Consider the following 17,661-nt stretch of genomic DNA (forward strand, 5'->3'; position numbering starts at 1 on the left):
GCAGTGGATTAAAATAATGCTGTACTTCAGTATAAAAACCGGAAAATAATTTCTGCAAATTATAAGATGAATGTATAATTAAGACATTTGGCCCATTTTTAATAGAAAACTTTTTGACATTCAGAGAATGCTGTATCAGCTTATACTCTATGTCAACATCTAAAAAATAACAAGTTATCTATTATGGGTAATAATTTTCTGAAATTAGCTTTCCCATTTTAGTGGTGCTCTTCAGTATCTGAATAGCAATGAAGTTCTACTTAAACAACTTGTAAATACTGACTTCACATGTGTGAGATCTCAAATAGCTGGGCTTAAATTGGCAAAGCATGTGTGTTTGTGCTTTTGTTTGAAGTCTGTGGAACTAAATCTCATCTGCTGAAGTTAGTTCTGAACTTGGTCAAAGCTCTCAGTGCTTTCAGCTGTGTGCAACTGATATATGCAGTCATATAAATCTGCTCCCCTGTTGCATGGCTGGGAGTAAGTGGAGTAAGTACAATACTGAACTAACAAGTGATAATTACAGTATCCTTTTTTATTTAAATATTGCACATTCCATGCAAATGTAAGTGTATTGGAAATCCCTGTAATGACTCTTCATTGTGGATATAGAAAGAGAACTGAAGACAGAGTAATCAAGATACTTTCCAAAGATTGCAAAGGATACCTTTAGCAAGTACGTCAATAGACCCAGAACATATTTATGATAAAGCTTTTGTGGTCTCTCCTACCATTACTAACTTTAAACAAACAATTTGTCTTCTGTACAGCTGTCAGCATTATATACACAGTGTTGTGTACAATGGCCACTTCTGCAATACGGTTTTTAAACTAAAGAGAAGTATCATATAAAAGTGAGAGAAAACATATAATAAAATTATTAGTAGTTAAGTACGAGGGCTACTCCAAAAGAAATGCCTTCTGTTTTCTTCTGTTTACTCACAATGTCAGAGGCAGATGTTGGTGCTATGGCAGGTTGAACCTTCCCACCAATATTCCATTACATGTTGTTGCTGTGTGACAGATGGCAGCAGGGGGCAGTCTGACAAAATGGCATCTGACATGGAAGTGTGTATGAAGTAAAGGTGTGTCACTGAATTCCTCCATGCAGAAAAAAATTGCATCCATTGGCATCCATTGACACTTGCTGAATGTTTATGGAGACCAAACAGTGGATGTGAGCAGGGAGGCAGTGGGTGGTGCATTTCAGCAGTGGTGACAGTGACGTGAAAGACAAGCCATGTTCTGGATGGTCATGCACAACTATCACATGACAAAATGAAGTGCATCTCCATCAGCTTATCTACACGTACCAGTTAGTGGTGGTGATTATGTTGAAAAATAGTGTTTTGTAGCTGACAATTTGTGCCATCAAAAAGTGTTATTGTGCTCTTTGGATCTGTTTTAGTTTCCGTGGCAATAAATAGGAGGCGTTACTTTCAGAGCAAACTATGTACATTTATCATTTCTGTATCGCATGCAGATCAAAAGACTTATAATGAGTATTACATCTAGCTAAGAAACAAAGTACATTAAACAATTGCCAGTGAAAAATTCTTGCACAAACTTTATATCACATGTATTGCAAAAGTAGTTGTCTCCGTAGAACAGGAGTCTTAAAGTAGCATTTATAAATCTAACAAGTTATCAAAACACTTGAAGTAACTTAACGAACACATTTGCAAGTTTTTCAAATCTGTAGTAATCTTTGGAGAAATTAAAAATAAGGATGTATTCAAGCTGTAGGTGAGGAACTAACCAGAATCTTGAACCATGCTAGGAGTCTTTAATGTGTATGTTCTTGCTGTTAAGAGTTGGGTGAGCTCTGGTTCCATTGAAGGTAATAAAAGTTTTACCTAAAATTTTTCAGCCTAAATGAATCACAGCAATTAGATGGCAAAAAAATAGTTTACGTGGAAAGGAAGATTAGACACGCAGAGAAAACATCTACAAAGTGCAGCACTGGCTCTTCATTCCTACTAATAAATGTGCTTTGAAGTTAAACCTCCAAACAGTGCTGCTTTTAACGTTTAACACTTTAAATTACTGAAGTAGTTTCATAAAACCAACCTGCAAATGAATGCATATAAGTAACTACTGTTTTTCCAACAAATAAACAAACTCAAGTAATACCACAAAACAAGTATTTTATCAGAGGAGCCGCTCTAGTACAGTAGAACATCACACTGCGTATGGATCTGAGAAAGATAATTGATGAAAGTAAGGGGGGATTTTATAGCTGTACATTTGTTATAGTTGCTGTATTATTTCTTCATCATACTGTGATTTCTGTACATCTGATAAAATTTGGTGTTTTTCTTTTAAGGTAGACATTGTATACAGTGTAAAATAGTTAACATCTCTCTTTGGAGATCCTTTTTAATCCCTGGGATATATCCAATGTGATGTGAGCACTGTGACGGTCACAAAGAAATACAAAGATTATGTGTAGTAGTCAGAAACATGTCATTAGAGATGACTTTGCATTTGATTTTTTTTTCCATCTATTACAATTAATATTTTGTATTTCTTGGCTGATGGAACTTGGAAAAATTACAGATTACTAGCTACTTTTAAATTTATAATCTGAAACATTTCCAAAATGTTTTCAAGTTACTTTGGCTAAGCTGAATTCTTCAGTATGTCATAGCTTCAAAATAAACTACTGAAGTTTTCAGTTCTTCCTTAGGACAAGATGCACAGATGAGATGCTTAGATATTCCAATTTATTTATTATTCTGTGAGGACCCGAGAGTCCATCTCATGGTAAATCTGCATTTATCTGCAATCTCTTGTTCTGATTCTCAAAACTGACTCCCTTGCTTCTGGAGTATCAGATTAATTTGGACTCGTTTTACCACCGTGATTCCTGGCCCAAAGTTGCGAAAAATACTATGTCCTACCAAATAATCTTATGAATTTTGTTACAAGGAGGAGAATGTCTATCCTTTGCCTCCTTCATATGAACAAATGTACAAAGATAAAGATCTGCCATGGCTGAGATTTCTGCACGCTCATGAGCCTGCTGTTTCTATTTGAGATCACATCCAGCTACTCTTACATTCCTTTGATTTGAGGCACACACTTCCTCATGGTAGACTGAAGGTTCACGATCTGGGCATCAACTCTCAGTCATTCAAGTGGAGTCAAAAAAGCCCAATTTCCTCAGCAGAAAGTCTGATGAATGGAAGTAAGAAAGTTTCTGTAGAGGAAAAAAAAAATAATCTAAAATAATTGTTATGCTCATGTATTTCTAAAGAGCAAAAACCCATATCTGTGTATTTCACATGAAATCAGAATAGCCCCATGCTATCCTCCTTGATTTCCTCTGCATCTATACAAATTAGCAGTTGTTACCCCAAAGGTATTACTGAAAGGTGAAAGCAGCAGTGATTATAACAAGGTTCATCTGCTGCTGATTTGTTTTCTAACCATACTGGATTAATCTCGTCAGAGTTGGACAGATGTGATCCAAGACTCATGTGCTGAGCTGTGCACTGAGATAAGCACGACCCTATGGCACCACTCTGTTGAGATGCAAGCTGTAAATTTTTAGAAGAAAGCATATATAAGCTAAAGAATATCTAATGTAAGGAACTGCCTCTTCTTCCCCATATGCTGAAATAAGTGAAGAGTGGTTTCAGAAGGCTCCTCAGTTTTAGGAAAAAGAAAAGAATGTGCATTCTTTAAAGACTGTGTTGTACACACTTGTTCACAGCTCGGGGTTAAAATCCCCCCCATTTAATTTTCAAAAAGACATAAAGCTCTTGTTTAGACTTCAAGGTGTAGAATGGAATTGGTGGTGAATTGTGCTTTTTGAGGGTTCAGGATTAATTTAATGTTCATTGACAGTAATTGCTGACTTCTAAGTAGGTTAACGATAAGGCCTTTACCAAGTTTTAAGAAAAGCATTCTAGTATTTATGATGCAAATTTTAACTATTTTCCCTTCTTTTTCACCATTAGGTGATGCTTTTCCATGGACTGTGAGTCTGCATCATTTCAGTATGTATACTCTTCTTGGACAACAGATGACGCTTAATTTAGTGGAACCAATGGGCTGTACTTCTACTTTAGCTGTTACATCCCAGAAACTGGTTGCTTCAGGGCCAGAATCCAGGCACTCATTTGTCGTCTGCCTTCACGTTGACCTGGAGTCCCTTGAAATAAAATTCTCGAACCCCCAGGTTGGTACATTTAATTGATTTATGAAGGGAAATTTAAAATAACTTGATTTAAGTACAATTGTTCTCCATTTTCTTGAAGAGGTTCTCTTCTATCTTTTTTTATTTTTTAACTGGGCCATCAAGATCAAGGTGCTTAGATTAAGATTTGCTTTGAAGCTCTCTCAAGTTTTGTAATTCAAACTCTTCTCAAAATGTAATAGCTACAGTATAAATGCATCTTTTGGCTAATGGAATGAAATGAATTGCAGATGTACCATTAAATGCTACAGTGCTTTTGTGCTGTCACTGTGGATTCCTATATTGAAATGGTTTAATGTAATTTTTTTCACCATATTCTCATAGAGCGAGCACTTCTTTGAACATAAAATGTTTTTAGGGACACAGTTTTTCCTTTAGTATGGAAAGAATATGAATGTTTGAAAATAAGTTATGACCTGATATGTTTATTAGAAGAGATTGTTAGATTTTCAGAAAGTGCGCCCTGTATTTTACTGAGTTGGATCAAGTTTACTGTAATCAAAGAAGAGTAGATTATGTATGCAAAATTTTGAGTATTCTTTACTGTACATTGAGTAACACTTTTGTGACAGTTGCAATGTATGAACAACAGTAGTGTTGGAAATAATTCTCTTGTTTGTGGGAATTGCAAGTATGCTTAGGTCTGAGTAGAGCTCTACATTCACCTGCTGTCTTCCCTAAAGTGTAAGATTTTTCAAAGGACACCGTGGACAAGGTGGTCAGTTTGTTGCTTTATTTAATAGAAAGAAGGAAGAAGAACACAGAGTATTATCATTTTTATCTGATACACAACACATCATATTTATAAAGATTGCTGGGCCTATGGCCTAAGTATGAGAGTACTGAAGCAGTGATGGCTGGTGTATTTTTAATGTTGTCCCTTGGGTATACTTATTACAGTATGCTCCCCAGTCACATGCTATTTTCCTTTTTCCTTGTTCTGTGTTCTATGAATGAAGCAAGTGTTTTGAACTACCCATTAATTCTATCCTCATTGTGTGGTCTCCAACTCCATTCACTGACTTCCATCCAACTTACTTCTGACTCACTTGCTATATGCCATTGTCTTCTCTAATAGATGAGCTCATATTCACTAATAAAAGAGTTGAACAGAGTGAGATTGCTCACTGGACATGGCAAATTAAATTTTGAAACTGAACAGCCCGAACAAGGTCTACTCAAGTTTGTAAATCTGTATGACAGGTGTGATTGCTCATTTTAAAGGTTGTCACTGTGTTATAAATGTGGAAATAAAGGATGGAATTATGATTTTGCTGTCAGTTATACTTTTTGTATTTCAAGACTTCTTGAAGCTTTACTATGTAACCTTGTGGTATTTCCATAATGTTAATTCATTAAACATGCAAGAATTTCATATACCATGAAAACCTGCCTTATTCTATACTAACAGAACTATGCAGATTTCATTAGGATATTGCAACAATTCAGATGTTTTGTAAATATTTTGAGGTGTTTATAAAGCAAAAAAGTGTGCTACATTTGGTTGGTATGCTCTCAGTGGAATTCCAGCAAATTGTCTGATCAACTCTGATTTCTTTTAATTCTCCAAAATTTGTACTCACAGTGAATATGCAGAATACGTTAACTGTGTTAAATTTATAAGCTAAATGGTGTTGTAAATGGAAGCCTTATCTGAATTTGAATTGCTCATTAGAAGGAAAACAGAATAAGGAAAACACATTTTCGAGTTCCATGTAAATCATAACATTGTGGGTTTAGTGACATGTTGAAGTTGTACACTGGAGTATCGGACCAAATAGACCAAATATTGTTGTCTTAAATGATGTTCTTGTACAGTAGGATGTTATTCATTAACTGAAGTTTTATAATTACCAAAAAGATGTGGAGAAATTGAGTTTAGTGAAGGTCTTTGAGCTGTCCTTTTATCCTTACTTTACTTATGCAAAAGGAGAAAGAAAATCAGTCTTTTTTAAGCAGATGTCTAAGAACAGACAATGGAAAATACAATCACATCAACAGCATTTTATATTTATAAATTCACCTTAGAGTAACTATGAAATTTATTCTTTAGAATGACAAGCTATATTTTCTCTGCAAATGACAACTTTAAATTAGGTGATACTTGGTGAATTTGTTAAACAGTGGCAAAAGTGAAGTACTCTACTGTACAACTACTATGATTTAATGTGAAACCATATTCTGATGGTCACATTGCTGTAAAGTCAATACTTTATGTGCAAAATTGTCAAGATGTTGCCTTTTGCTGTACTGCTCTCAATTTTATAGTAGCATCTTTTAAGAATAAAATGCTGTAACATATTGAACTTCACAGATTTTGCCAAGTAGGCAGTGGGGTCTTATTGAGTTATGTGTGGTTTTGCTGCAAAGGGATTGGAAGCAGAGAGAGAGGGAAACTTTTCTTAACAAATATTGACAAAGTTATTCCTATTTTTATCATACAATTTTTCTTCTCTTGAATAGGGATTTCTAGACACACTTATATATGTAATGCTCTGCTCCAAAATACTTCTAATAAAGAGAGACCTTACTCTTACCTTAAATCTGATATAATGATGAATGGATTTTTAAAACATCGGTACTCACTTGAAAAAATCTACCCACACGATTAGCAGAAATAAATTTCAATGAGTAACAACCACTGGAATAAAACTAAGTGTATTAAAATTAATCAAAGACACAGCATCAGCTCTTTATCTGAAGATTTTGAATATTATTTACGTATACAAATGTATCTTATTTTTATTTTAAGGAGGCTTTGAAGTAAGGTGTTTTTGTAGTTCCTTCTTTTTAACATCTCTCTTCATCAACTCTCTTTGTTAAAGTATGCTTTTTTTCTTTGTGAACTGGTCACTTTGTGTCTGATTTCAGGTGATAAAGTTCATTAGGTTCATACTAATAGGCTTATTGGCTGCTGGCAGTGTTCTGAGATATGGCCATAGCTGTCTGAAATAGCTGCTATTTCAGAGTGGCTGCAAGGATCCCAGCCTCAAAAATTATAACAAATAATCTATTTGACAACCTAAGTAATTACTAGCTTTAGTGATTATAGCTGTTGCAATCCCAGTAAGGTCTAAACTATTCAGTACTGGATTAACTAATGACAAACCTCTCCAGGCTGTAAACAAGCATGCATGTAAACACAGAAGTTGCATTATTTCTTCTTTTGTTTTATTTTGGGACTTTAGCAACAGTAGCATAATTAAGTTTCTCAAAGCCCTGCTTCCTCTGGAGAAGCACAGCTTAAATTATCCTTTGGTCGCTTGACCAATAAATATTGTGAGGGAGAGGAGGCTGTAAACATGTATGATTTGTATGTGTGTCTGTATCCTATTAATTTTCTAGAGATTGTTTTGCCAGCAAAATGTCAACACCAGTTAATGTTATGTTACTGAATCAATCAAATCAGTCAAATGGGCATTATTAGTTGATCTTCCTGAGGTACATAGAAGACTCTCAAGAAAACTTGGAAAAATTTAATAATTTAAAGACTATCACTGCATATCAGAGCACTAGAAACATTAAACGTTTTAAAGAAAAGCTAAATGAAGTTTTTGCTGTAAGTGAAACAGGAGCTTCATTGTTTGTCTGTAGATTGCTCCATGTGTGAAGATCAAAATAAGTACTGAGTTTATCTCGTTTAGGGAAAAATTCCGTCGAAAGAGTATATGACCTGCTCAGTGTAAGCCTTGAAAGTTCAAAAGAAAATCCAAGACGAACTAAGAAGGTTTTTATAAAATTCCAGCACTTAACCTTCTAGGAAAGGACTGTAGCATGTTCTTTGAGACTTCATCGCACACTCTCACACACAAAATCAAGCACTGTTTTATATCAAATGTAGATTGACAGCAGTGTTTTTCTGCATCTGTTCTGCCCACATAAGAAGCTAGCTTCATAGAGTAGATGTGTCCTGAGGCTTAAAGTTCTTAAAAATATGACAATTTCCATTTTTTATAATGGCAAGTTGAGTATGGTATGCAGCTGTGGATCTGCTTGTATATTGTTTGCAGTTTTCCCTGAGCTTGTTTTATACAGTATATTGCAGTGTGTTGTCATAGAAATTCCATGATTAATTCTTATTTACAAAAACTTGTGTAAATATCTTAGAACAGAGTCAAACAATATGCAAGTTAAACAGTATGTTTTGTGAATATTGGAAGGACATATGCCAAGAGACTATTAAGTTTAATAGCGGATGTTCTTCCTAAAACATAGAACAATTTCATGTGATGCATGGGATCATCATTTTAATACCATTTAAATGAATATTTTTTGCATTGTTAATATTTATAAAGTTTATATGTTGCCTTTTTCTAGAGGCAGTATCTGCACAAATGAAATATGCCAGAAATTGCTTGTGTTTAATCGTTAAAATTTGTTAGTAAGAGTTTTACGAGGCCAGATTATTGGTTGTGTTTTTATGGGCTACACAGTGGAATATTAGACAAAGAGGTGATTATTTTTAATCAAAATCACTATACTTTGCTGCTAATTATTTTATTTGCAATTAAGTTGCTTATTAGAGCAGTTCTGAGCATTTAAATTCCACTACATTTTAAGACTCGGAGGACTTTGATTTTGATCATCTTCCCTTAACTCATTAAGAAATGCTTCCTTTAATTTGCTTTTTTCTTTCAGGTGCAGCTTCTTTATGAACTGGTGGAGATCACAAGCAAAGTTTGGAATAAGATTCAGAGGAGAGGAATTCTCTACCAGTCTTCTGTCTACACTGAAACCATGACGGGACCTGCTCCTCCTAGCTCTCCAGTTAAAAGTAGCATTGGTACTGTTCCACCAGATACCAGCACGTACAGCCCGTCAGCTGACATTGGCACCACTACAGAGGTAAGTTTTCTTAAAAATTGTGTCACATGAATACTGATTTACAAGGTGTGGAGTGCAGCCATGTACAAGTGAAAATAATCAAGATAGAGTAGTGGTGTCCTTATGGAAAGTAGCTTTGCCCTGATCACTTGGTGAACTCAGTTTGGTGGAAGAAAAAGAATGATTGCAATGTTTCTCCTGTTGTTGTGGTTTAACCTGGCAGGTGGCTGAGAACCACGCAGTCCCTGTCCTAATTCCATTCCCTCCCAGCTTTTTGGGCTATTCACTGAGAATGGCCTTGGCTATGTACAACACTGCTTAGCAGCAACTATGAACATCGATGTGTTATCAACATTGCTATCAACCAAAACATAGCATCATACCAGACACTCTGAAGAAAACAATTCCATCCCAGCTGAAACTAAGTCACCTATGTTTTTTATTTGGCTAAATTGTTTCTCTTGGAAAAAAAAGGAATATTAACTCTTTGAAGAAAATTATGGTTAGTGCTTTCATACAAGAAGCATAGGGTATTTTTCAAGTCTGGAATTTTTGGAACAGTAACTGATGTTTTTGAAGTACTTTGGTACCTGTACTGCTTGTGCATCATTCCCAGTAGCAATCAGCCTGTTGTATTGAAGCCAGTTGGAACAAAGCCTGAGATAGTGCAGAGCTGCCGTTAGCAAGCCAAGAGAGGCACTGGGGATGTGGAGGTTCCCAGGGCTGGCATTGCTGGTTACCCAGTAGTCCACTCACACTGGATCCACCCAGGCATTGATATCTTCTATCTGTGAGCTGCTTCCAGAGCTCTACTGCTTCCTTTGTCCCAGCTGTCCCTTGTCTCAGGGGTGTGTTTGGAACTCTGTCATATGAGGATTTCGGTATTCTGCTTCAAATATGAGAAAGATTGTCCATTTGTTTTTATGTCTTTCTGCTTCCTTAATTTACAGCACTGTGTAACTGCCTGGAGCAAGATGGTACCTCATCTTAATCTCTGTGTGTGCCTAAGACTGTAAAATGTTATTCTGAGGCATGAGAAGGAGTTCTGTTTCTTAAACATAGGGAGGAAAGAAGGCTAATGCAATGTTAAATTTAATCCATGACTATCATGAGCTCACCAGCTAGATGGTACATTAGAATGGGTGGTCACAGGAGGCTGTGCAACTGAAGAGGCCAAATAGTTGTGATTTTCTTAGTGCCCTCTGTCAGACTTAGGTGACTTTGTTTGCACTCTGGCACCGACCTGTAAATGCATAAGATGAGATTAAGGTACTAGTAGTTTATTAAATGTATGCAATGTTTAATTCTTAACATAAAGCTCAAAGAATCATAGAATCGTTTGAGTTGGAAGGGACTCCTAAAGGTCATCTGGTCCAACTCCCTGCAGTGAACAGGGACATCTACAGCTAGATCAGGTTGCTCAGAGCCCCTCCAGCCTGACCTTGAATTGTTGGGAGACTTCTGAAGGTGGGTAGATTTCTTAGACTGGTTTCATTCTTGGGATAAACACAGTGATTTGGGAATTCCTTGTAGTTCCAGGACACAGGCAGATGCTTGGCAATTTGAATGCTCTCTGCAATTATAGTTCAACAACATTTGGCCAGGATTTCTTTAACTCTGTGAGTGGCTTGTAGTAATTCCAGGTTTTGGAGAGAATGAAACGGTGATTCCTAGTGCTTACTTTAACATAAGCATGATGTGCACACACATACAAGTAATTCACTAAAAGGTGTTAGAGCTAGAGCTTCAGTTCTAATGACATTTCACTAAAATAATAATTTCTAAATTGTTTGGCTTGCCTATGTTTTGTGTATTTCTATGTACATGTGATCTCTATAGTGAAAAATCTTGTCACAGATAAAAAATTGAAGGTAAGCAACAATAGTAAGAAAAAATATAGCTGCAAAGATAGTATTTTTTTTTACCCACCAAATTCCTTTCTCATTAAAATCAGAAACCACCAACTTTATAAATAACAATTTGGTTTTGACTCTCTATATAGAGAGCAGTATTTAGAGTACATTCTGTACTTAGAGCATTACTCGATACTGATTCAGTAATTGTTTTAATCCATATGTTACCAAGATTGTTTTGGCAATATAAGCCTGAGTTCAGCATTCATATTCTTCTGCTTGCAAAATATTGTTCATCATGTATTTCATTTTCTTCCTTTTCTCAACAAATATTGTACTCTAGCTAAATCAGTTTTCTCCTGATCTAAATGGAGTTTGGTGAAGTAGCTAACAAACTAAGATTTGTATTCAGTCTTTTCCACTCTGAAGCTACGATCACCATCTCCATCTTGTTAGATTGGGAACTTGTATTAAAATACACGGCACTAATATTGGTTTTTTTATTGTTTTTTATTTTTTGCAGTAAAGTACTTATGAGTTGACAAAGTGCTTTACAACCAAGATTTGAAAATTGCTTTGAAAGGAATGTATCATAGTGCTAGACAATATAAGTAAATTAAAAAGTCTGGCTGTTCATGGAGGATATTATTTAAGACACAAAAGGAGAAAAAAATATATAAACAGGAGAAAACCTTTGCTTGAATCCACATTGTTCACATGGCTGAAGGACTGACATAGGAATAGAGCTCGTGTCCATCATGTCCATTCAGAGCCCTCAGCTCAAGGTGCTCTGTCTGTGACCAACTGGCCATACTTGGCCAACTGGCAAGAAACAATGAAAGGAGCCTCACTGTCTTCTCACTGTTCTAATACACTGCTGCAGACAATATAAATTAAATAATGGGTAACCTAATGATTGGAAGTATTTCTACAGTGCATTTTCTTCTGTGGCTGGTGGCTGTCTCTGAACCTATTAAACGTATCTCCTAGTATCAAAGTACTAGCTAGATTTTAATTAGTGACATTGTTGCTGTTTAGTTCCTTGAAATAAGGATTGTTGAGAAGTAAAAAATGTATGTATTTGAAAATTAGCTAATGTTCTCCTTTTTTGTTTGTTTGTTTTGTTTTGAGAGTACGTAGTCACTTAGTTTCCTTGCTTCCATTTGCAAACTTAATTACAGTCACCATACCTTCCTTTACGGAGCATAATCAGGAAATCTGAGTTCTTTATTCAAATAGGGTAGAATAAAGAGGTGGCAGTCTAGTCACTTCTGCCATCTTCAGCTGATACTTTGGGATGCTTTGTTTTGCTGAAAGCCTTAGTCATAGTCTGAATAGACTTTATGTGAATTTATTTTCAAATATACATAGTTGCTATATGCATCTGAGAGGCATCTATATACAGAGAAAAAATGCTGTCCAACTATTCCTTTGCCATAGAAGTAGTCAAAATAAGACAATAGGCCTTGTAGGCAAGAAATCTCTGCAGTTCTTCATTGTTTTGTCTCCTGTGAAGTACAGCAGCTAGTTCTACCTGTCAGATTGCCTAATGGGCTACAGATGGTAGCCTGCTTTACCGTACAATTTCCAATGATGCCAAGTTTTTCTTCTGGGTCTGATACAAAAACATTGTTTTCCATTGTCTGTCCATGTATGGATCTATCTTAGATATAGGATATTTTATCTGGATGCCCTGTTTGTTCGTAAGAGCCTAACTAGTGAAATCTGAACAAATACATTAGAATTCAGTTGCATCATCTTGTACAAAAATAGGGCTGAGATTTTTCAGTGTACCTTTTGGAAAAATTAAAAAAAAAAATTAAAAAATTATAAAAATGGAGTGAGGAGTGTCTGAGTAACCTTAAGCTTGTCATCTCCATATATCATGGAGTCTTCTTCAGTACTCAAGTACTGCAGACCAGTATGAAAATACGATCTATTGTCTCTATATTCTTTAAAATTCCAGTATCGCTTACTGATAGAGGCATATTTTGGTTGTTAGTAATTTGAAGGCATTTTATTTTGGCTTGCACTTACTAGCAGCGTGGGAAGGAATTTAGGTCTGTGTTGTTTCAATTAAAGGATACCACCCTGTATTTGTAAATTAGAACTTGTTTTCAGACTACTGTAACAAAAGTATTTTTGATAGAAAAAATGGAGGGGGTAAAATATAAAAATAGAGTGCATTGCCCACTGCTGCAGCTTGCAGGTACGTATCTTTATAGCCATATAACAGCAATGAAGTATATGGAGTAATTAATAATATATATTTTATATGTTTGACTTAGGGACATTTTCCAAGAGTTGGGGAAGCCTTGTTTGTGTTTTGTTTATCAGAGTTTGTATGTTGTTTGTATACTCCTATACTTTTTTAATTTTGAAATCTCGGTATGTGACTAACAAAACTACTTTGCTGCAATGGGTAATTTTTTAAAAAAAACTTCGGAGATTTTATGATTAATGTGTTACTTTGTTCTTTGGGAACGAGTTATTTTTTTTAAAACTTCTTTCAACTGCAACAGACTTGCTATAAATGGATAAGAAGAAATGAACTCTCACAACTATTTGTATTAAACAGCAAAAGAAGTAATTTGTTTATATGGCCTGTGGATGATTTGTATTTCAAGCTGTGTGTAATTCTTCCCATGCTGACAGGTTGATAGTGAATACCACGCTCCTACATGGATAAAGCTGAGTAGCTTACTGAATTTTACTCTGGGTGGTGGTAAGGAAGAGAATCATCCAGGCTTAAGTACTGGAGGGATGGAAACAGTTAATCATTTTTACCATCCCTCCTTTGGAACAGCAAGAGCAGAGGTAGTACAGACTACAACAGGCCACTTGTTACTGTTTACTTAAGTACAAACAGTGGTAGAAGTGTTTAGTCCTTGGGGAAACTCAGTGATTGAGCAAGAACGCAGAAGTTATTTTGATAAGGCATAGCAGTAGTGTGGCCAAACTGTGATCATCCCTGAGCTTTAGGCAGGCCAAGGATGAAGGCCTCACATGTTTGGTTCTTCCTGATGAATAAAGATAAATTCTGCTAAGAAAATAAACTTGGTATATTGGTCAGTTTGCAACAATTGGTGAAAGAATTAAATTGTATATTTTAGGACTTGGCATGAGAAGTTGTGGGAAAATAACTCAGTGTTTCTGACTCTGGCTTGATTTTTCTGTAGATCTGGAAACAGAGCGGAAAATTAATGCATAAACATATTTAACAATACCACGCTGGGTGCTGAAAATCCAAAAAGAAAATTGAAACTGCATGAGAAACAAGAGCGTGCTGTCTTTTCAATTCTGTTTTAGTTTTCGGTGCAAAAAAAAATTCTAAGAATTTGAGCTTATTAAATAAATAACAAACAAAGACAAGTTACTCTGCAGCCCATCACTTTCTCCCTGTGCCTCTGCCCAATGGTTTTGGATGCAGTATCATTAACATAAATTTAAGAAGAAATGAATCCTTTTTTCACCTCTCAAAGGATAGTCGTGTAGCTGCTTCTGCCTCCAGAGGAGCCATCTGTATTGCTTTTGCTACTGAGAGAGAGAATGGGCCAATTCAACTCTTTAGGTATGTTTGAACGGTAGGAAAACATGTGGATAACACATTGATATTGAACTGCTGAAGTAGGAGATAGGAGCCAGTAACCTTTGACAGAGACATGGTGATGAACAGCTGGGGCTGTCTGTCGATAAGCTCTTCAGCTGGCACAGCTGCAAACAGAAGAGGTTATCTCTGCAGGACTCAGCTTAATGCAGTTTTAGCTCTGTCATCAAGCTGGCTAGTGCAAGCAACAGAACACACAAGTGACATGGAATGCCAGATGGGCATGCAGTAACCCAAGTTCAGAATTGGGGTACAAAGCTAAGCACAACTGAGTTGAGGCCCTGATAGGGACCTGCAGGCCCTGTGGTCAAACAAGCTGTAAAATCTAACAACTGAAGGTCCAGGTGTCAGACCTCCCACTTACTCTGCTGTGAAAACAGTCCCTTGGTGCTCTGATTCTGGCCAGAGGTTCACAATTCTTTTATTTATGATAATATTGCTTCCTTTGCAGATCAAGATGCTTATTTTTTCCGTGCCCGTGTTTTATATCATAGAATCATAGAATGGCTTGGGTTGGAAGGGACCTGAAGGATCATTAGGTTTCAACCCCCCTGCCACAGGAAGGATTGCCAACTGCTATATCAAGTACTAGATTATGTTGCCCAGGGCCCCATCCAATCTGGTCTTGAACACCTCCAGAGATGGGGCATCCACAACAGCCTCCATTTGACTGTTAGACATGCAAGGCTTGGTTTACTTTTTCAAGTTCACTTCCAGAAATACATGTCTGTATAAGTCTTAATTTGTTGTTGTTAAAAGAAATTTTGTTCTACATCTACACAACTATGTGCTACAGCATTTGAATTGTTTTTAATACATCCACCTCACATGCTACAGAAATATCTGCAAATCAGACAGCCATAAGCACAAACATGACTGGATTCATGCCAGCACAAGCGCAGCTCCAGCAGTACTAACAGAAACTGCAAGCACCTTGGCCTCTTCTCCTCAACTCTGCATTTTTTGATTATAGCATATTATATATAAAGTGTGTTCCAAAGCATTATGTACGTAGAAAAGAAAGAAGCAGTTTCAACTGATGCATCTGGGCTTGTAGATGTAACTCTGTTCTTTTTTTAATAAACTTCGTAGTTTTAATGGGTTTGGTCATTAGTAGGGAACATGTCCCCTAAAACTCAGTGTTTGCTACTTTTAAATTTGATTGCACATTCCTGTGTTAATTTGCTTCTTATATATGTCTGGGTTTATGCAACATAGACACAGTTCTTCAAGAATCTCACAAATACTGTTAAAAGTAGCCTTCTGCCAACTGGCTGATACTTCATGAAGTGTAGTACATCAATTAATATCTACTGAAAAATGAGCTAAAAGAAAGTGGGGGAAAATGGTTGCTTCAGTTTTCTGCAGAACAGTTATCTATATAGTCGAACCACTAAACAAAAACAGCTCTTCGTGGAAAAGGAAGTTAACAAAATGTTTGAAACATCTGAGCACATTACATTGTGAAAATAGAAGAAAAAATATAAAATGCAAAATTTGCCTTGGTAGCAGTATGCATTTGCTGTTAACTGCACCACTTTAAATGTAATTTACTATTGTTTTCTTCTTTTTTGACTATCAGAAATGTAGAGAACTGCCAAAATTTTGGAAAAAAAGTGATTTTCATAAAACAAGCGCTTTGGAACATGTCCATTGAGAGAATGGATGTGTGTATGGAGGTAAGAGGAGACTGTCTCTCTCCTACTCCCTCCATCACAGTTGGAAAGTTACAATCTGGCAAATTAAGTGTGCCAGCAATACAAAAATAATGTCTAAAATGCTTCAAATTAAAAAAAAAAAAAAATGCATTTATAAAGTGAAAATAGAGAGCAGCAAGTCAGTCCACAGCATGGCAACATTGGCTTGATCTTTGACTTGACTGAAAATAAACATATTATCAGGTTTAAATAAGTATTGTTCCACCCATTCCTTGACCTTTAATTGAGCTCCATTGCTTGATACCCTGTGAAAGCCATCTGAGCATCTCAGGAGCTTGTCCTTGTCTGGCTGCTGCCTCTGCAGCTGCCTTGTTTATGGCATCCCCTGTTCCAAAGTACTGCTGATTCCAGACACAGTGAAACTCCTGCAAGAGATTTGTCATCTTTTAGGGGTGTCATTCAAAGACTGGTTACAAAGGTGTTGGAAGCTTTTGGAGGGCAGCGTTTGGTGTCTGTCAAAATAGCTCAAAGTCATAATGGATATTGTGCGATTTTTAAGATTTTGACCTACCTTTTTGTCCTGTCTTATGGTTAGTATGGTGATAAGAGAACATGTATACGTTATTGAAATCCTGTAATTAAACTGTAGGCCTGAGTTGATTGGAAATGTGATCTATCAATATAAATGCTCCCGTATGAGCTCTTTGGTTTGGGATGAGTTCTACCTATCCAGAAAATAGATTGTTAACAGAATTTCCATACTCGCAGTCTTACACTGCAGAATGAATCAAGTATTTTCAGATTTTAACTTTTGCTACTGAAATTAGTTTTTTTTTTCAGGACCTGACGTGAATGCGTTATTGTTTTGTTGCCTGACAGGTGTCACGGACACAGATCTAGAGATAACTCTGTGTCGATGGTTCACAGGCCGGTTTGGCCCAGTTCTATGGCTAATGGGGCAGGGGACCCACGGACCCACGCCCTGGGAAAGGGGGAGAGGGGAAAGGGTAGGAAGATGGGAGATGGGCCTGAAAACAGAACAGCAGCAATGATCTGAGGAGGAAAGTTAATTTACTAAATATAAATTGGAATGCAAGATAACACAGTATAATACAATATAATTGGAAATGAGGCTAATAAATAAAATAAAATGAGAGAGAGAGAGAGAGAGAGACTGTCCAAAACCAAAAGCCTTAGTGTAAAACTGAAGGCAAGACGGCTGGGGAACACGCGGTCAATGCCAGGCAGAGTAAAAGAGCGTCTCTGACTTGCATGGAGTTTTATCTTTCCCTCTGAATGCAAAGTCCTCTGGGGTATGTAGTTCTTCTTCTCTTCTGAGAACCAGGTACCCAGAAAATTGGCATTCCACGGAACTGAAGCATTAACTCTTAAATTCCCAGTGCACTACATGATGTTATAATGTGGAAAACCGATCACAAAAATCATAAAACCATGACAACAGGTTAAAGTTGATTCAGTCAAACTGTGCAATGCCTTCTGTGTGCGCCTGATTGC

At 36.5% G+C, this 17,661-nt stretch overlaps 1 protein-coding gene across 7 annotated transcripts in view; it reads left to right on the forward strand.

Annotated features, from left to right (window-relative positions):
* VPS13B (vacuolar protein sorting 13 homolog B) overlaps nt 1–17,661 on the forward strand; it is a 421,101-nt gene that overhangs the window by 221,801 nt on the left and 181,639 nt on the right. For all 7 annotated transcript variants that reach the window (XM_021386667.1, XM_021386662.1, XM_021386666.1 and 4 more), the window contains 2 exons: nt 3,966–4,186; nt 8,843–9,049. In XM_021386667.1, coding sequence (XP_021242342.1) covers nt 3,966–4,186; nt 8,843–9,049 — 428 coding nt within the window. The remainder of the gene's footprint in view (nt 1–3,965; nt 4,187–8,842; nt 9,050–17,661) is intronic.

This window comes from Numida meleagris, chromosome 2, assembly GCF_002078875.1.
Source record: "Numida meleagris isolate 19003 breed g44 Domestic line chromosome 2, NumMel1.0, whole genome shotgun sequence".
In the NCBI taxonomy this organism is placed as follows: Eukaryota; Metazoa; Chordata; class Aves; order Galliformes; family Numididae; genus Numida; species Numida meleagris.